Source organism: Schistocerca nitens, chromosome 4 (assembly GCF_023898315.1).
Source record: "Schistocerca nitens isolate TAMUIC-IGC-003100 chromosome 4, iqSchNite1.1, whole genome shotgun sequence".
Taxonomy (NCBI): Eukaryota; Metazoa; Arthropoda; class Insecta; order Orthoptera; family Acrididae; genus Schistocerca; species Schistocerca nitens.
In genome coordinates, this window is record NC_064617.1 from 171,062,272 (window position 1) to 171,083,406 (window position 21,135).

The 21,135-nt window shown below is 44.1% G+C and overlaps 1 protein-coding gene across 5 annotated transcripts in view; it reads left to right on the forward strand.

The window, feature by feature from the left end:
- The window catches only part of LOC126251325 (formin-like protein), a 464,159-nt gene that overhangs the window by 344,071 nt on the left and 98,953 nt on the right, over positions 1–21,135 (forward strand). For all 5 annotated transcript variants that reach the window (XM_049951660.1, XM_049951662.1, XM_049951661.1 and 2 more), the window contains exons 3-4: positions 16,658–16,744; positions 16,937–17,016. In XM_049951660.1, coding sequence (XP_049807617.1) covers positions 16,658–16,744; positions 16,937–17,016 — 167 coding nt within the window. The remainder of the gene's footprint in view (positions 1–16,657; positions 16,745–16,936; positions 17,017–21,135) is intronic.

The window sequence follows — 21,135 nt, forward strand, 5'->3', positions numbered from 1 at the left end:
TTTCTGATATACATAAATATTCTTCCACTTTCTTTGTCAGAATTTGCGACTGAATCATTTTGGCTGTTACAAGTATAGGAATGTATCAGAGACAGCAAAGGACTCGGAAGAGCAGTTGAACGGAATGGATAGTGTCTTGAAAGGAGGATATAAGATGAACATCAACAAAAGCAAAACGAGGATAGTGGAATGTAGTCGAATTAAGTCGGGTGATGCTGAGGGAATTAGATTAGGAAATGAGACATTTAAAGTAGTAAAGGAGCTTTGCTATTTGGGGAGCAAAATAACTGATGATGGTCAAAGTAGAGAGGATATAAAATGTAGACTGGCAATGGCAAGGAAAGCGTTTCTGAAGAAGAGAAATTTGTTAACATCGAGTATAGATTTAAGTGTGAGGAAGTCATTTCTGAAAGTATTTGTATGGAGTGTAGGCATGTATGGAAGTGAAACATGGACGATAAATAGTTTGGAGAAGAAGAGAATAGAAGCTTTTGAAATGTGGTGCTACAGAAGAGTGCTGAAGATTAGATGGGTAGATCACATAACTAATGAGGAAGTATTGAATAGGATTGGGGAGAAGAGAAGTTTGTGGCACAACTTGACTAGAAGAAGGGAACGGTTGGTAGGACATGTTCTGAGGCATCAAGGGATCACCAATTTAGTATTGGAGGGCAGCGTGGAGGGTAAAAATCGTAGAGGGAGACCAAGAGATGAATACACTAAGCAGATTCAGAAGGATGTAGGTTGCAGTAAGTACTGGCAGATGAAGGAGCTTGCACAGGATAGATTAGCATGGAGAGCTGCATCAAACCAGTCTCAGGACTGAAGACCACAACAACAACAAGTATAGGAATAAATGTTCTACATTCTTCAGGCTGAAACGTAGCTAACGAAATATTTGATACACCAACCGATGGCTCAAGACACATTGATATTTCAGAAGACTAAGCACATACCATTCAAAAATTCCACAGCCTATAAAATAGTCTAAATAATAAATAAAGGAGCTAGACGGTATTAAAGTTTTGTGGCTGTATAGATAGCAGATAAAGTTGTGAAGCTCATATCTACTTCTTTAGGTGATTTAAAATTAAGTTACTGGTTCATTCTAGGTATTTCCATTCACGACCGAGTTAAGTTGAAGACCCTGAGAATAATTGAGAACACACTCGTATTATTGATGTTGGTTCATCATGGAATTTTGCTAGGCACGTTCATTTCGAATGGAATCTCCCGGTCTTGGCTGTGTTGCTTCCAATCACTGTGGTCTCACAGCGACGTACTTCCGTAAAATATTTCCATTGGACTTAGCTGAGAGGTCGTACGCTGTATTAAGGCTGCTCTCAACCCGAAAGTTGGTTTGAACACCGCAGTGCCGTATTAGGCAGTTTCCCCTGACCTTAGAACTGACTAAGCTTGTTACTGGTGCGACCAAGACTTCAACGTCTACTCCGAACCACAGATGACTGTACTTAAAAATCACAACAGCATGAAATCTGATGACACGTCGACTTTATAAGCACGTAGTCGCACGGTAACATTCTCTCATAGTCAGTCTCTGTCCCCTTACAAAGCCTCTTACTCAAGAGACAAATGGCATTCAGTATTGTGTCCCGTAATGGAGGACGCGACAACTATGTGAATCATTAGTCACTTTTTTGTATCTAAATTTATTTGCAGTGTGAGTAGTTTGCACTGGTTCAATCCCTTAAATTACTTTCGCGATATAGTATTAAATTAAAGAGTGTTACCATTTGGACACGTTTGTATTTATGAAATTTTTCGTAAATTACCAGCAGAAATAAAAATATTAATATTTTAATTTATTTGCAGCATGCTCCATACTGTGTGTGTGTGTGTGTGTGTGTGTGTGTGTGTGTGTGTGTGTGGTGGGGGGGGGGGGGGGGGGGCGAGTAATGTGGTGGTGGTGGTGGTGGTGGTGGTGGTGGTGGTGAAACCCGGTGCCGGCACGTAGCCTGCAACTCGCTGATAGCATCAAGGGGCCTGCCAAACTTAGTCCCTTTCCTACGAACGGATCAGTAGGAACAGTGTCACATGTCCTCACTTCTTGACAGGTTTGATATTTAAACCAGGATCAGGAACTTCACACCACCACCTCTCTACGCAGGACGCGTTCGTTGGAGAGTTCAGACGAGCCGCGTATTCTGTTGCAGGTTGAAGTCTCTGGGACGAATTGCTCAGTAAACTACATTAGGCACTCGGAAAGATACACTCCGAACGTCACTTGAATGGATACCTCTAAAATTTGAAGAACCCATCTTATTGGGACATACGTACATGTTGCACAGACACCATTGTGATAGAAATGATTCTCATATGGCTGTTATTGCCACGTAAAAAAATGTGTGTTCTAATTTAAAATATAATTCACATATTGAGCGTTTCTCTTCAGGAACGCAAGATTAATTGCTAAGAGTGTATTCTTTGACCATTAAATATGATAGGCTGCTTCTCCAGCCACAGTCGCAGTTCCGTACATTTCTCTCTCTCTCTCTCTCCCCTCTCCCTCTCTCCCTCATCCCCCCTCCCCCCTCCCCCCTCTTTGTTTTACCGCATATGTGCAGCTGTTCGAGAGGTGGGCAATAGGGCTAAGTCTTTTAGTCCATAGGTTTTGCTCATGTTGGAGAGGTTCGTTGGTCAAGGGTGCAGACTCAAGAAACTGCTGCTGAAGTCCCCCCCCCCCCCCCTTCCCTCCCCCAGTATAATAGGTCCAAACATCAGCAAGTGTCGAAGTGAGATGTCACGGTGTGCTTACAGAGGTGGTATACCTGTACATGGTGGTTCATTCCACGCTACATACTTTCGGCGTGGCAGCTGCCATCATAATCATCAGCACAGGTGATTCACAGAACATGAACGTCGATACATATGAAGTGGATGAATGGAAAAACAGCTGAACGGCAGGAAATGGCGTTTCTAAGTGGACATAGTCCCTTCTCAGTAAATGTGCGGAAACCTGCCAGGAGAGGTTCTAGGCTCAAACAGCTACTTAACCTGGAACGAGAACAGAATTATTTAACGTTCAGGATCACTCGGCATTTGAATCTGTAACTTAGCGTAACTATCGCTTAAGCAGGAGGCACCACATTTATTCCATTATATTAAAACTTTATCATTCACTGCACGGTGCCATTGCCAAGTATGCTTACTAGGGAACGTCTTTCTCTCTAGTTATGGTATAATAGCGTTCGTATAGTGGCGCGCAGAAGACGCGAATTCAGAACGAACCCCCGCCGAAGAGTTTTTTTCTTTCAGGACTTCTTGTCGAAACAATTAACTGTATATGTTCATAGTCGATTCACATCTCTTTTGCTCCTCTAATTTTTTGCAAATTGTGGTGATTGAGTTCACGTATGGACGAGAACCATAAAAATCCTGAACACAAGACATCAGAGCGGCAAGTATGGTACTGACCTCACACAATGATAAGGAAGGTAGAAAGGAGTCTTAAGGAAAATTTTTATGTTATTACAGTTACTAACACTATTTTTCGATGTTAAATAGTTCACAGGAGTCTGAAGGTGCTGTTACTGTCCTATTAATTGATTTGCGTGTAAAGAAAAACAATGTAGAAGTGTTTATTAAATTGCGTAAAGAGTTCTTAAATGAAGGGGATGAACTGTAAACTTAATTTGGGCAGCGGCGGATTCGCATATGACGCAGGAAGACGACGAAGAAATTCCAGGACGTTGTTTCCAGCCATTATAAATTCGAATTAACAAGTGCCTGGAGATAACATTACTTATTCTCCGTACTTACAAGAACATAAATTTATGTGACGACAGTGTAGTATTACATCCATACTCTGCAAATCACTTCCATGTGCATGGTAGAGAGCACTTCCCATAGTTTTTCAAATCTCAATTTTTAAAGACCTTATTACTATGACATGACACCCTAAACTATGAACTGAAAAGCCTTCTTCAAAGAAAATGGAAAACTTTGTATCATACAAGGTGTAAGACAGAACTACGGTCAAACTTCCAGGACACAGTATTGACACACATTAGAAGAAAAAACATTATTTCGATGTTGAAATAAAGTTTCTTAAACTATTTGTAGTTACACCCAGGCTTAACGGACGCTCTGGAAAAGGCTTCTTAGGGAATCTACTTGTTGAGCTAAAAGACGTGCCTTATCAGTGCGAAGCGATATGTACTTGATGCACGGTGAAGGTGCTCATTATTAAAGAGTAAATACCCGTGTGCTTCTTGGATGACAGATGGCTTGACGGATAGCTGGACAGATGGATAGAAAGGAGGAGGACCAGTTCGCTGGCCTCCACGCTCTCCGGAACTGTACCCAGTAGGCGTCTACGTGTAAGTGCATTTGAAGACTTCGTTGATGCCTGGTCCAAGATACAGACAACTTTGGTGCTCGTATTCTGTAAGGTTGCCAAACCATCCGCTATACTTCAGGGGCATATCAGCGATTACGGGATACAGAATGAAATTTTCATTCTGCAGCGGATTGTGCGCTGATATGATAAAACTTCCTGGCAGATTAAAACTGTGTGCCGGACCGAGACTCGAACTCGGGACCTTTGCCTTTCGCGGGCAACTGCTCTACCAACTTAGCTACCCAAGCACGACTCACGCCCCATCCTCACAGCTTTAATTACGCCAGTACCTCGTCTCCTACCTTCCAAACTTCGCCGAACCCCTCCTGCATACCTTGCAGAACTAGCACTCCTGGAAGAAGAGGTCCCGAGTTCGAGTCTCGGTCTGGCACACAGTTTTAATCTGCCAGAAAGTTTCGATTACGTTATTCATTGTAATGGAAGAATAATGTATGTATGCCTACACTGATGATCCAGAACATTGTGATCAGGTTGAAACCAGGGACGTGAAGCGGTAGGGAAAGTGTAAAAGCATAGATAAAAGACGATGTGGGTCGCGAATGGGGAAATGCACAGACGCAGGCAACTCTGACAAAGGGCGGGATGTTTTGTCACGGCGCCTGGAAATGAGTGTCTCGGAAACTGAGAAATTGGTCGGCCGTTCACGTAAAACTGTTGTATCTACGGAAAGAGGTTGCTGGAGCTTGAAGCCACTAGTAGGCGACAAGATATTGGACGTCCACACCTCATCACAGGACGTGCAGGTCGGAGGCAGGCCCGCTCTGTAGAGCTGGATAGGCGACGATCTGTGGCACATCTGGCGGCAGGCTCAAGTTTTTCGGGGTACATCGTTCAAAGCACACTGATGAACAAGGGACTCCATGACACAAGGCCCTTGCGACGTCGTCATTTAAGATTGTAGTGGACAAGGGATCGTGGAGATTCGACTGAGGATCAATGGACATGTGGTACCACGTATCGATACCACTCCACAGTCGCCATAGTCGGCAGCTGAATTAAATGTCTACAACAGACGCCGATAGCGGTTGTGTGGAATCCTGTGGACCCAATGGAGCACGCCTGCTGAGCCACACAACCCTCTCTTACTGGGAGCCAGTTCGCGAAGTGACGCTACGCAGGCGGCCCCTATTCGCGGCTGCGACGCCATCGTTTGTTCTTTAGTTCAGAGAACTTTTTCCTTGTTGACATTGAGAGCTGGACTGTGTTTCTTGCTACATTATTTTTAACGAGTCCTCGTACACTTAGAGAAATAAAAGTTAAGTAGATATTCTGTTTACTTTCCTGCGACGACAGTTGCTGCACGACTCTGTATCCCATCTCTCCTTACCGTTGTGCACGAAGTTTTACACAGCAGGAAACGGGTTGAATGACTCGCGTTTCTTGTTACACCAGGTCGATAGTCGTGTCTGGATGTGCTATTGTCCAGCACCGCGCCACAGATTCAGATTGGTGGGTACAGTATTATACTGTGAGAGACGTTTACATGATCCATGGGACCTGTGGTAATAATTTAATGCGCCATGACGGCTGTGGAGTAGAAAAACGGTGTTTTGACCACTAAGTCCACCTGATGTGAATCCGGTGGAACACACCTCAAACCAGCGGCCAGTAATTTGCGAGGTTTGCGTGACCTGTGCTTCTATATCTGGAGCCACATGCCTCTGGAAACGTACTAAGCACTTGAAATAAGTTGTAACACAGAAAAAAACTGGCTGAGCACTATGGGACTTAACATCTGAGGTCATCAGTCTCCTAGAACTTAGAACTGCTTAAACCTAACTAACCTAAGGACATCACACACACATCCATGCCCGAGGCAGGATTCGAACCTGCGACCGTAGCGGCCTCGCGGTTCCAGACTATAGCGCCTAGAACCTCTCGGCCACTCCGGCCGGCTGTAACACAGAAATAGTGCGTTCCGGGCCTGTGTCTTCCACTGTTAATGACGGATGTGCCCTTAAATCTTGGCAGTACCTTTTTCCCCCTTCTTTAAGCCTGTATAGGATTGCTTTAGGAATGGTAACACTCGGCGGCTTTAAACGTGATCACCGACCCGCAGAAGGTGATTGGCAAAGTCCTTGGGCGAGCACCTCGCACTGCGTGTCTAATGCTTCCAAACAATGGCCGCTCTGTTTTCTTCCATTCTGTTTCACGCGGAACTAGAAATTGACATCAGTATTGTTCTCAGCTGGCGTTGTTTCACCTTCAAGCTAGAAACATGGCAGCAAATACTGCGATACTTAAAAACCTTCGTACCGGCCAATTCTTTCGTTATATTTTGCTTCCTCCTTAATTTTACACCATATAGTAATCCGTTACTAATCTGGTGAGGATCCGGCAGCCTTCAGAGAACTTTTTGAAGATGTATGCCTATTACTCTATAAAGTGCTTCCTGTCGTATAATTTTGGTTAAAAAACACGAAGGGCGTTCAAAAGAAATGCAACGCATTTTTTTCTGAAATCAGTTTGATTTTATTCAAGATTCCAGTACACTATACTATTCCCCACTCCTTTGGTTGCCGGCCGGTGAGGCCGAGCGGTTCTAGGCTCTTCAGTCTGGAAACGCGCGACCGCTACGGTCGCAGGTTGGAATCCTGCCTCGGCCATGGATGTGTGTGATGTCCTTAGGTTAGTTAGGTTTAAGTAGTTCTAAGTTCTAGTGGACTGATGACCTCAGAAGTCGCATAGTGCTCAGAGCCATTTGAACTCCTTTGGTTACAAAACCGTGTTTTTCAACGTTTGCTCCGTTCAGTGTGAAGCCCTTACGCCTGCTTACTGGGAGGACCTTGGTGCCTGCTTAGTACCACTCTACTGGTAGACTTCGGAGCGAACGTCTTGCTGCATCAGCAACCTCCCCATCATCCACGGACTGCTTCCCACGAAGTGCATCCTTTATTGGGCCAAACAAATGGCGTTAAAGTTCAAATGATCACGAAATGATCTCACTTGGACCTTTGGAGGAGAAAAATGACCTTGATATCTAAATAAACTGGAGAACTCAGTTTTGGTCAATTTTTATGTAATTGAACAATTTTCACAACTTCGCTAATACGACTGTTTTATGTCCCTGTTGTTGTTGTTGTCTTCAGTCCAGAGACTGGTTTGATGCAACTCTCCATGCTACTCTATCCTGTGCAAGTTCATCATTTCCCAGTGCCTGCTGCAACGTACATTCTTCTGAATCTGCTTAGTGTATTCATCTCTTGGTCTCCCTCTACGAATACATCCGAAAATCACTATAAAGCTGCAACAAGTTAACTTGATATAATCAAAACTGTGACATTAATTATTAGCTTCAATTGACTCGCCAGACCGGACAAAAAAACAATCTTATATCAAGTTTAACCATACATACACTACGGGAATAACATTGTGATTTTGAAGCTAGTTCTTAACGGGCTTACAGACATTACAAAAAACCCACCGCTCTTGTATAGTTTTGTTAGTGGTATTGAGTCTTAAGGATTACCTGCGCATGTGATAACACGCGAAAATAGTAGAAAGTCCTCCCAAAAAATTTTCGCGCAACAAATTCCACTGGAAATGTTTTTTGTTAAGTTACCTTCATAAAACAAAGTGTTGTGGTAGATGGCAGGCTAGTTATGGCTGTCCTCGACTTGAGCAGAGGTCTGATGAACAGCCCAGCGCTTCATTGGGCATGTTGCTTTTGGAGGGTGTGCGCCCATGCTTCCTCCTATAAAGCCATATAAAAAATATAACCGACTAGCAGTTAAGGTAATGAACAAAAAATACGATATAGCCAAACAGTTTTTTGTTCTTTTTTCTTTTTTTTGCTTGTATATCTAAAAACACAAAACATTCTACAGTGAGTTGCTGCAAAATGACACTGGCAATGGTACAAATATGCTGAACTTTATATTTTTTAAATAAAATGTCGCAGTCTATTGCCGCAATAAGTAGTACAAATTCAGTTACTGTGTTAGAATTCTCGAATACCATAGAGGAACAGAAATCTGTCTTGCAATGCCTGCTGTAAAATCTTTCGTCAGTTACTCTTAACTGTCCAAGAACGCTCTGCGAGTCGCATATTTGAAGTGCGTCCGTTCCAAGGCGACCCGTGTGTGCATCGCCTGGCGGAAATACCATTGCGTTGCCGTGGACAACGGGCCGGACACAGTAGCGACCGCAGTCCAAAACCAATACAGTTGGCGTCCAAAAGCAACCCATTTTCTGTACACATCGCAAAAAAGAAAAAAAGAAATAAATCAGTCAAATCGTCCTCGGAATCCTGACTGCGGGCTCCCCGAGACCATCGTTCGTGTACCTGTAGAAGGCTGCTACACCAGGCGTTGGAATGCCAATCTTTCTGAGACAATTACTCCTGAGTGCAATCAGAAACTATCTAGTAACCAACCCCCCTCTCCCCCCCCCCCCTCACCTGCCGCCGTTTCCCCCACTGTCACCAACTTGAGCCCTTAACTGAACTTAAGACTGAAAAAGAATTTTTCTTGAACACTTCAGTTTTTAAAATGACGAAATATTAACCATTGTTTTTGTAGGTGTTTTATTGAGCCATGAACTACTGAAACAGTTACAGGTACTGCTTATGTGGAACAACCTATTTTATATTTGGTTTGCTTTGTCAGTGCACACCGTAAATCATGCTCAAAGTGCATTCAGTTTCTTCTTTACACTCTCTCTCTCTCTCTCTCTCTCTCTCTCTCTCTCACACACACACACACACACACACACACACACACACACACACACACTGCCATTGTCTCCTGTGCTCTTTCTGTACCACAACAAGTATCTTCCAGTATTTAGTACTTTTCCGTCTCTTTCCCATTGCCACTGTCTTCTTCTCCCTCAGTATAAAAAAGCACGAATATGTTCGCAAGCCAAAGTTTTTGAGAAAATTTTTAAATGTGCTGAGGAAGGCAGAATAACACTTACCCCTCTTGGAATTTGGGTTTCGGAGTTTTAATTCATTGCAGAATTCTCCAGCATTTCTAGATTAGATTGGATTAATACTTGCTCCAAAGATCATGAATACGACACTTCGTAATGATGTGGAACGTGTCAGGTTAAAGAAAAAGATGTCTGTACAAGCTATTACATTACACAAAATATTGCATGACACTAATGTTTAAGGTTTTTTTTGTTTTTCTTTCTTTTATCTAAAGATTCAGCCAATGAGTAGAAGGAGTTTCATCTAGAAATTCTTTTAATTTATTTTTAAATGTTAGTTGGCTGTCTGGTCACCTACCAAACAGCATCAAAAGCCTGACAAAGACTTTTGTGGCAGCATAATTTACCCCTTTCTGTGCCAAAGTCAGATTTAACCCTGCATAGTGAAGATTGTAGTGGCGTAGCAAGACAGCCAAGCCACTCGGAGGTAGCCGAAAGGCACGCGTCAAGCTCACGCAGATTGGCGTGAGGTCTGGAACAAGGTGAAGTAATTATCCTATAAAGAAAAGAACGTAGTTCTTGGAATACTTAACTTTAATCCACAATTGGAGAACATCGCTCTTGTTTAGACATTATTACACTGAATATAAACTGGTAATGGCGCCTTGATAGGTCGTAGCAAATGACTTAGCTGAAAGCTATGCTAACTATCGTCTCGGCAAATGAGAGCGTAATTGTCAGTGAACCATTCCTAGCAACGTCGGCTGTACAACTGGGGCGAGTGCAAGGACGTCTCTCTAGACCTGCCGTGTGGTGGCGCTCGGTCTGCAATCACTGACAGTGGCGACACGCGGGTCCGACGTTTACTAATGGACCGCGGCCGATTTAAAGGCTACCACCTAGCAAGTGTGGTGTCTGGCGGTAACACCACAAAGATCATCCTTTCTCCTGGTGTTATAGCTATGCACACTGCTATTACTTTTGAACTGTGAGGTTACTGTGAGGATCCCTAGATCCTTAAATAGATGTCTGCAGGATGACCGTGGGTGGGCTCCAGCAATTATTCTGATTACACTTTTTTGAGCAATGAATACTTCTCTACTCAACGATGAATTACCCCAGAATATGATGCCATACGAAAGCAGTGAATGAAAGTAGGCATAGTAAGCTAATTTACTGAGATTCTTATCACCAAAATTTGCAATAACCCTAATAGCATACGTAGCTGAACTCAGACGTTTCAGCAGACCATCAATGTGTTGCTTCCAGTTTAACCTCTCATCAATGGACACATCTAAAAAATTTTAAAATTCTACCTTAGCTACAGACTTCTGTTCAAAGCCTATATTTATTACTGGAGTTGTGCCATTTACTGCACGGAACTGTATATACTGTGTTTTATTAAAATTTAAAGAGTCAGTTTGCTGAGAACCACTTAATAATTTTGTGAAAAACATCATTTACAATTACATCACTTAGTTCTTGGTTTTTGGATGTTATTACTATACTTGTATCATCAGCAAAAAGAGTTAACTTTGCATCTTCGTCAATGAATTATTTGTCTGTGATTGTGCCATATTTAACATCACTGAACGCTACGGAAAATATTGTGGCCTCAGCGACAGCTGTTTTAAGATAGCTTTGCGCTTCTTTCAGGAGAAACTCGACGGTTTCCTTGGTGCGTCAGCAGCTTCGCCTGTGTGTAGTACTCAAGGAGGATGTAGCCCTTCACAGAGCCGTGCAGAAATAGTGTCATGAATCCCTCCTCTATCACGTTCTCATAACTGCTCTTAACGAGTTGCGGGAAAGGACGGATCCGACATCCTGACGCGTTGAATCCCTAGCATATTCCAAAGGCACCCACCTTCTCCCTCGTCAACGCTGCGTAACATTTCCTTAGTATACCTGCCGCACGGGTGGCGCCTTGCCACGGTTCGCGCGAATCCACACGTCGGAGGTTCGAGTTCTCCCTCGGGCATCGGTGTGTGTGTGTGTGTGTGTGTGTGTGTGTGTGTGTGTGTGTGTGTGTTGGTCCCATAGGAACTTACCACAAATTTTAATTGTATACCTGACAGACATCTTTCCCCAGTTCCCGCAAACAAATCCCCTTGTCCTTTGGTGCACAGGTTAATCATAACCGTAGTTAACTCTACTCCTTTTGCAAACAAGACCTGCGGGGGCTTGCTGTGTGCGTGCCCGCCTATACTCAAAGTGTGAATCAAGTAAAACAGTTGGAAACAAAAGAGAAGAAGAGGGTGAAATTTCGAGATAGGAAAATTGCGAATTCTCTGGAGTGCAACACAGCCGTACATGCAGTCAGAGCTAGGAAGTCTGCATACCAGTTGAAACAACTGTACGAGAACGTGCCAGTTGAGTAGACAGGATCATCTTCGTTCAGCTCTAGGTTGTGAAGTCAGCTTTATCGGCCAATCGGAGGTTGGTTTCGGTAAGACATAAGAAGTTCAGTACACTGGTCAATACACGGGTTAGATCTTAGACCATGATATGTGTCGAACTTCATCAAATCAAGTTATATAAAAAATTCATTTTAGAATCTTGCCATCTTGGATAAATTTCTGCGGACGCCCATGTGCTCTTTCTGGTAATGAATTCTTCCTCGAACGTCTGGACCAATTTGACGGACACGTACATGCGACCTTTCAACACGTCTACATAGTGTCCAGTTTTTCTTCAACGCAGCAGACGATACGTAAGTGTTTAGACAAGAAGATAATAAACTCTTGAACTGCGGTGCTACAGAAAAATGCTGGAGATTAGATGGGTAGATCACGTAACTAATGAGGTACTAAATGAATTGGGAGACAAATTTGTGGCACAAGTTGACGAAAAGAAGGGATCGGTTGATAGGACGAATTTGAGAAAAGCATCGCCATTTTAATATTAGAGGGAAGTGAGTGAGGGAGGGAGGGAAATTGTAGAGGGAGACCAAGGGAGAATTACATTTAGCAGATATGGGATGGTGTAGATTGCAGTAGTTACTCGGAGACGTAGAGGCTTGCATGGGATAGAGTAGCAACAAAAAGACGACGACGATAATAATAATTTGGGTTTCAACCATGTGTCTCCTAATTTCTTTGTACCATGTTTTACTCATTTTTAATTTACAAAAATAGTGAGCAATCTTTTTGTGATCATTCATCTTTTGGATGTGGCCATAGAACGCTATTCCTCCTTTTTAATCCTGTCTGTATGTATAAAGGCGTATTGTGTATTATGTTTATTCTTTAACTGCCCCAAAATTTTCCGAAGTATTTTTCTTTCTGTGTTTTCCAATGCTTCCATCGTCATTTTGTTCAGAGCTACATTCCGCCACATAAAATACTTCGGGGCGAATTGCTTTTAAGTAGTGTTTAAGTTGACCACCGAGGGAATTTTTATTGTATACATGCTTTTCATCTTCACAACTCTTGCTGTAATGACATCTTTTTCCGAAAATATACTTCAATTTGAATATGGAAAAATTGAGGAAACTAACAGTTTTCATTAACTTGGAAACCGTCTTAATGTTTGCATACATATGGTTTTCCGAAACCAGATCTGGAAGCGTGTTTTTTCAGCCTGTTCTTTCAGTTATTCTATCCATCTAGTGACTGTTTCCATTAGTCTTACGGGATGGGAAGGGGGGGGGGGGGAGGAAGAGCTAGGTAGTCTGCAAACACAGTCTCTTTGTAAGTGTCCGCTTTTGTAACCTGATCCAACTCCCTCATTGATGTGGCTTTGCCCTGATGACATTCTCCATTCCCTTACGACTTTTTATGGAATACTATTTAAGAACTGTAGGGAGAGACCATCTCACTGCCTCGCTAAAGTTTTAATCTCAAAACTTCTAGAAATTTAAGCTCTAAATTTCTCATTAGAATGGGTGTTTTATTGCGTAAACCCAGTCAACAGTGACTTCCTTTCGACAGAGTCATAGTCTTTACTGAAGTCCAGAAAAGCGATTACGATTTTTTATCTATTATTTTCAGCTACGTTATTGTAAGTTGAGAATATGCTCAGGACATAATTTTTTTCCCGATAGTCACAAATTTAGACCCAAGAAGAATGGTCAGTATTCAGGGACATGGCAGCAACGATCATTCGAAGCAAAAAGGTCTAGTAAACATGGGCTGTAAAATGCATACCGTACATAAAGTCATGTGCAGTTCTTAAGTAGACAAGATGTGTTTCACGGGAGGATAAAGTCAAGGTATGCACTTTAGAACCCTTATGTAATGGACGTTTTTTCCTTGTTTTCATCCATACTACCACCTCTCAAAATACGGAAAGCAAAGAGCTTACTAGAGAAGAGATTTGTTTTATAGTGTCGAAGACGTAGTGCTCATAGCTCTTCAGGTATGGATTTTAGAGCCCATGTTTACTAGGCTTTCGTGCTTCGAATAGTCGTTCGTGTCATGTCCCTGAAAACTGATCATTCCTCCTGGGGGCAGACCCCGCGACGTCAGTGTATCGGAAGTAAGAGCTGCGTTAACATCTTCCGTGCGTATCTGTTGCAGTAATGCACAGGTATTTATTTTCGCGTTGCTGTAGTCTGGGGAAGAGATTTCCGTGGCAACCGGGCCGGCCGGTGTGGCCGAGCGGTTCTAGGCGCTTCAGTCTGGAACTGCGCGATCGCTACGGTCGCAGGTTCGAATCCTGCCCCGGGCATGGATGTGTGTGATGTCCTTAGGTTAGTTAGGTTTAAGTAGTGCTAAGTTCTAGGGGACTGATGACCTCAGATGTTAAGTCCCATAGTGCTCAGAGCCATTTTTTTCCGTGGCAACCATTGGAATATGGCACTAGCACTGGCCCAGAGATGTGTGTTTCTTTTCTTTTGGTGGGGGCGGTAGCGCGGCGCAGGATTGACACGTGACGTGTGTGCGTGCAGCCTGTGCGCTGCGTGACGCATAGTGCAGTGTCACGTACAGGAATAGAACGGCCACTGCCCGCAGCAACTCCCCTCTACTGTTCCGGGGACGCAGACAGCTTCCCGGAAGCGCTCGGCCAGCACCAGACGCTGCGCTAGCCACCAAACGGGGCTCCCCTGGGAGGAGAGGGAAGCAGAGGTTTCCTGCTGTCCTTCACCGCGTTCGGCACGAGTGTATGGGGCATTGTTTCACCCTGCCGTTATCAACGGAGGCAGGCGGCTCTGCGTGACTGCGATCCACAATAATGACGGTAGCGCACTCGATTTATTCCCCTAAACGTTGTAAGATTTCTCGCAATCAACAACACTCCCAATCACATGGAGATAGAAATTGAAGCTACATGCGAGATTGTTGACGCTAGACTCAGTGTCGAGGCTGGACACGGATTCCTAAATGATTGGTCATGCGAAATCCAACTCGTGGTTATCTCTCGTTACATCCTGAAAGCTATGGATCAAGGCAGTCAAAAAACTGCAGTATTTTTCGATTTCTGAAAAGCATTGGATTCAGTGCCACATCCATGCTTACTATATAGAAAGTACAGTCCTATGGGCTATCAACTGAAGTTAGTGACTGGGTTGAGGACTTCGTGGTAGGGAGTGCACAGCTCTTAAGTCCTGAAATTTGCATTCCGAATCCGCGTTAGGCAAGTTCCGCATTGTACAAGAAATTAGCATATAAAAGTGCATTGAATGAGTCGGGACTGAAATACTTCTACGGTTTGGGCAGATTTCCGAGTTATACACGTTCTGCTCTGATGCTGTATTACTATACAGCATCACTGTTGCTCTCTGCAACATAAATGCCACTTCAGCGTAATGATAGTTATGTACCACTGATCTGTGGGTTGTATCACAAATTCAGCAACCGCGGGAACTGCCACACAAGGGTCAGGGTGCACTTACATGGATCTCAGTATTTTGCTATCGTAGAAAATTGTGTAACTTGCATATTCCATGGATTTTGAATGATGAATTTGTATTCTGGCATGACTGAGAGACTACAGCAGTTGGGATATGAGAATGAAAAAAAGTTCTCTATGTTGTCTGGTTTGATATTAATTGCAATGGAGAATTTCACCAGAGAAAACGTGTCACAATTACTGGCAAGGCTCTTGAGGATGCGGAAAGTTAGTACTACTGATTGATGTAAATAACAGTAAAAGTGGTATACTTCCTAGCTTTCGGAACTAATCGTTCCTCCAGGGGCGAGAAGAGAGGAGCAAGTTGTTGAAGATTAATAGGAAGAGCAGATCAGATAGAGAGAGAGAGAGAGAGAGAGAGAGAGAGAGAGAGAGAGAGAGAGAGAGAGACTTGCCTCATAATGAGGATGAGGGCAGACAGATCTCATATGGTAAACGAAGATCTCCACTCCTCCTCACTACAAATAGGTGTCCCTCATCCTGGGCCCTGATTGAACTGCCCTTTTTAAACTATGGCGGGGAGGGAGGCGCGCTATGACTTGAAGAGAGATGAACAGCAACTGCAGTATGGCTTTTAGTTGTGGTAACACCATCAGCTTTGTGTGATTACTGCAACTAAACTGTGGCCAGGGACCAGATTGACTGTCCAGTGCTCCGGAGCATGTCGTCTCATCTCCCCCCACCCCTCCAAAGCCCCCCCCCCACCTCATGTTCACCTTGTTCTTCCCCCACTGCCCCCTGCCAAGCATGCAGCTACTACCCCTCTGGACATTGCACATGGGAAAAACTCATCCAAAGCCTGGTTTTATCACCAATAATATTGCCATGCGCATATCTCCATACCTGTTCCCACAAAATTGATCCTCAACCTCATGAGCTTAATTGTTCTTGCTGCCGCCTATCCCTACAAAGGTTAATAGTGTTAAGATCCTCCATCCACAGACCTTGTCCGACTATAGTGGGATAGTGGTCAGCACACTGGACTTGCATTCAGGACAGTGGGTCAGACCCCCATCTGGTCATACAGATTTATGTTTTCCAAGATTTTCCTAAATCGCATAACGAAAATTTCAGGTAGGTCCCTTCCAAAGGGCCTAGCAAATTTCCTTCCCCATCCTTGCCTAATCTGAGCTAGTGCTACATCTCTAGTGACCTCACTGTCTCTGGGATATTAGTTAATTTTCCGTTCTCCGTTTCCACACACCTTCATGAGCCTTCTTTGGCTGCTTCCTACCCCTTTCCCCACATTCCTGAATACCAGTGCACAAAATGTGATCACCACTGATTGCATTTGGTGAAGCCTTGTCTGGCACCTCATGTTGCTGGTGTCTTTCCCTGCTAATTTTCCTCTACAATTGCCTAGGCCCTCCTTTACCCTCATCTTTTCTATGTTGATTTCATCAGCCCCATTAGTTCAACTAATCACTCGGACAGCTGTTGTTTGAGACTGAGAATTGGAACCGGCATTATTTGTCATTTGAAACTGAAGGATGTATTGTTAAAGCAAAGTAATCAGAGAACAATCACAGTAATTACAACATATTTTTGTTTCAGGAAAGAGTGCATGCGAAAGATCCACCTGCACACTACCTCAACAAGTTACGCACGTACCTGGATCCGAAGGCCTCCCGCAGCAGTCGTGTAAGTAACATGCTGAAATATATAAAAAATTAGTACGTTATGTATATTTCTTCATTTGTAATTTATTATAGAGAGGGTTATATATCTGGTAAAAAATAAATTGTTTTGTTATTATTGTCTTGATATTTATTCTTTCAGTAAAGTGGGGATATACATGGTTTTAGTCCTGAAAATCTGTTTATTCTCTTCTAGAAAAGAAAGATGGTTGGCGATGCTACATCTACGCAGGTTCTCAGGGATCTCGAAATATCTTTACGGACTAATCACATAGAGTAAGTAAATGTCACATAACAGTATCTGTGTATAACTAAAGAATAATGATATGATTATAATAGAGGAAACATTCCACGTAGGAAAAATATATCTAAAAACAAAGATGATGTGACTTAACAAATGAAAGTGCTGGCAGGTCGATAGACACACAAACACAAACATACACACATACACACAAAATTCTAGCTTTCGCAACAAAACTGTTGCCTCATCAGGAAAGAGCGAAGGAGAGGGAAAGACGAAAGGATGTGGGTTTTAAGGGAGAGGGTAAGGAGTCATTCCAATCCCGGGAGCGGAAAGACTTACCTTAGGGGGAAAAAAGGACGGGTATACACACGCACACGCACATATATATATCCATCCACACATATACAGACGCAAGCAGACATATTTAAAGACAGAGTTTGGGCAGAGATGTCAGTCGAGGCGGAAGTGCAGAGGCAAAGATGTTGTTGAATGACAGGTATGAGATTGAGGCCTGGTGGGTAACGGGAAGAGAGGATATATTGAAGAGCAAGTTCCCATCTCCGGAGTTCGGATAGGTTGGTATTGGTGGGAAGTATCCAGATAACCCGGACGGTGTAACACTGTGCCAAGATGTGCTGGCCGTGCACCAAGGCATGTTTAGCCACAGGGTGATCCTCATTACCAACAAACACTGTCTGCCTGTGTCCATTCATGCGAATGGACAGTTTGTTGCTGGTCATTCCCACATAGAATGCATCACAGTGTAGGCAGGTCAGTTGGTAAATCACGTGGGTGCTTTCACATGTGGCTCTGCCTTTGATCGTGTACACCTTCCGGGTTACAGGACTGGAGTAGGTGGTGGTGGGAGGGTGCATGGGACAAGTTTTACACCGGGGACAGTTACAAGGATAGGAGCCAGAGGGTAGGGAAGGTGGTTTGGGGATTTCATAGGGATGAACTAACAGGTTACAAAGGTTAGGTGGACGGCGGAAAGACACTCTTGGTGGAGTGGGGAGGATTTCATGAAGGATGGATCTCATTTCAGGGCAGGATTTGAGGAAGTCGTATCCCTGCTGGAGAGCCACATTCAGAGTCTGGTCCAGTCCCGGAAAGTATCCTGTCACAAGTGGGGCACTTTTGTGGTTCTTCTGTGGGAGGTTCTGGGTTTGAGGGGATGAGGAAGTGGCTCTGGTTATTTGCTTCTGTACCAGGTCGGGAGGGTAGTTACAGGATGCGAATGCTGTTGTCAGGTTGTTGGTGTAATGGTTCAGGGATTCCGGGCTGGAGCAGATTAATTTGCCACGAAGACCTAGGCTGTAGGGAAGGGACCGTTTGATGTGGAATGGGTGGCAGCTGTCATAATGCAGGTACTGTTGCTTGTTGGTGGGTTTGATGTGGACGGACGTGTGAAGCTGGCCATTGGACAGATGAAGGTCAACGTCAAGGAAAGTGGCGTGGGATTTGGAGTAGGACCAGGTGAATCTGATGGAACCAAAGAAGTTGAGGTTGGAGAGGAAATTCTGGAGTTCTTCTTCACTGTGAGTCCAGATCATGAAGATGTCATCAATAAATCTGTTCCAAACTTTGGGTTGGCAGGCCTGGGTAACCAAGAAGGCTTCCTCTAGGCGACCTATTAATAGGTTGGCGTACGAGGGGGCCATCCTGGTACCCATGGCTGTTCCCTTTATTTGTTGTTATGTCTGGTCTTCAAAAGTGAAGAAGTTGTGGGTCGGGATGAAGCTGGCTAAGGTAATGAGAAAAGAGGTTTTAGGTAGGGTGGCAGGTGATCGGCGTGAAAGGAAGTGCTCCATCGCAGCGAGGCCCTGGACGTGCGGAATATTTGTGTATAAGGAAGTGGCATCAATGGTTACAAGGATGGTTTCCGGGGGTAACAGATTGGGTAAGTATTCCAGGCGTTCGAGAAAGAGGTTGGTGTCTTTGATGAAGGATGGGAGACTGCATGTAATGGGTTGAAGGTGTTGATCTACGTAGGCAGAGATACGTTCTGTGGGGGCTTGGTAACCAGCTACAATGGGGTGGCCGAGATGGTTGGATTTATGAATTTTGGGAAGAAGGTAGAAGGTAGGGGTGCGGGGTGTCGGTGGGGTCAGCAGGTTGATGGAGTCAGGTGAAAGGTTTTGTAGGGGGCCTAAGGTTCTGAGGATTCCTTGAAGCTCCGCCTGGACATCAGGAATGGGATTACCTTGGTAAACTTTGTATGTGGTGTTGTCTGAAAGCTGACGCAGTCCCTCAGCCACATACTCCCGACGATCAAGTACCCCAGTCATGGAACCCATGTCCGCCGGAAGAATGACGATGAATCGGTCAGCCTTCAGATCACGGATAGCTTGGGCTTCAGTAGTGGTGATGTTGGGAGTAGGATTAAGGTTTTTTAAGAAGGATTGAGAGGCAAGGCTGGAAGTCAGAAATTCCTGGAAGGTTTGGAGAGGGTGATTTTGAGGAAGAGGAGGTGGGTCCCGCTGTGACGGAGGATGGAACTGTTCCAGGCAGGGTTCAATTTGGATAGTGTCTTGGGGAGTTGGATCATTAGGAGTAGGATTAGGATCATTTTTCTTCGTGGCAAAGTGATACTTCCAGCAGAGAGTACGAGTGTAGGACAGTAAATCTTTGACGACGGCTGTTTGGTTGAATCTGGGAGTGGGGCTGAAGGTGAGGCCTTTGGATAGGACAGAGGTTTCGGATTGGGAGAGAGGTTTGGAGGAAAGGTTGACTACTGAATTAGGGTGTTGTGGTTCCAGATTGCATTGATTGGAATTTTGAGTTTTTGGAGGGAGTGGAGCTGGAAGTGGGAGATTGAGTAGATGGGAGAGACTGGGTTGGTGTGCAATGAGAAGAGGTTGAGGTTTGCTGGAAAGGTTGTGAAGGGTGAGTGAGTTGCCTTTCCAGAGGTGGGAAACCAGGAGATTGGATAGTTTTTTGAGGTGGAGGGTGGCATGCTGTTCTAATTTGCGGTTGGCCTGTAGGAGGATGCTCTGAACAGCCGGTGTGGATGTGGGAGAGAAAAGATTGAGGACTTTTATTAAGGATAGGAGTTGACCGGTGTGTTCATTGGCTGAGTTGATGTGTAGGTGAAGGATTAGGTGGGTGAGGGCAATGGATTGTTCAGTTTGGAACTGGTATAGGGACGGATGGAAAGAAGGGTTGCAGCCAGAGATGGGAACTTTAAGTGTGAGGCCTTTGGGGGTAATGCCAAATGTCAGACAAGCCTGAGAAAATAGAATATGGGAGCATAATCTGGCTAGGGCGAGGGCATGTTTGCAGAGGGAATGTAAATAAAACTTAATGGGGTCGTTGTGGGGGTGTTGTGAGGGTGACATGGTATTAGAAGGTGGAAAGTGTAACATGAGGTTGAAATGAAAATGAAAGATAAAAATATCTGGGGAGAGATAAAGGTGAACTAGAAAGCAACTGGAGATCTGGTGTGAAAAAAGGCGAAAAAGTGTTGGTTAAGTTGATCCTGTGGTGAACTTGGGGTTGGTAGACACCCATATATTTTTATCAATCCAGTGGCTGGAAAAGGTTACCTACAGATACGTCCTGCCTGCAGATGCAGTCCTTAAAGTATTATATGCCAGATAGAAGGTAGAAGATATTAGTAATGCAGGATACACTTTGTGTACTTGTTGACGGTGTACGCTGCACCCTTTTGAGAATGCTGTCTTCCGCCGCAACTGTCTGCGTTGTTCGTTGGCGACCACCATCTGGCTTTCGCACATGGAAAGAGCTGGTTTCACATAATGGGCAATGCAGGGTGGTGAATAATGTGTGGCATGGCACCTTGCTATTAGGATTCTTTGCATGATACAGTCGCATCTCTCTCTCTCTCTCTCTCTCTCTCTCTCTCTCTCTCTCTCTCTCTCTCTCTCTCTCTCTCTCTCTCTACCCCTCCCCCCCCCCCCTGCCTCGCGAATAGTTTTCTTCCTCATTGTAATCACCTCTTCTTACAAATACATCATGTAACAATATGTTGCAAGTAGCTTGATTGTCGTTACTTTGCATAGCTGTCATCTTTTCTTGCTGATGTTAACTAGTTTGCAGTTGATTTGCAGATGGATACTTCGCAGCTGCTGCTGCTGCACATGGCCTCTATCCTTATCATTGACAGCAGATTCAACATCTTTCAGAATGAG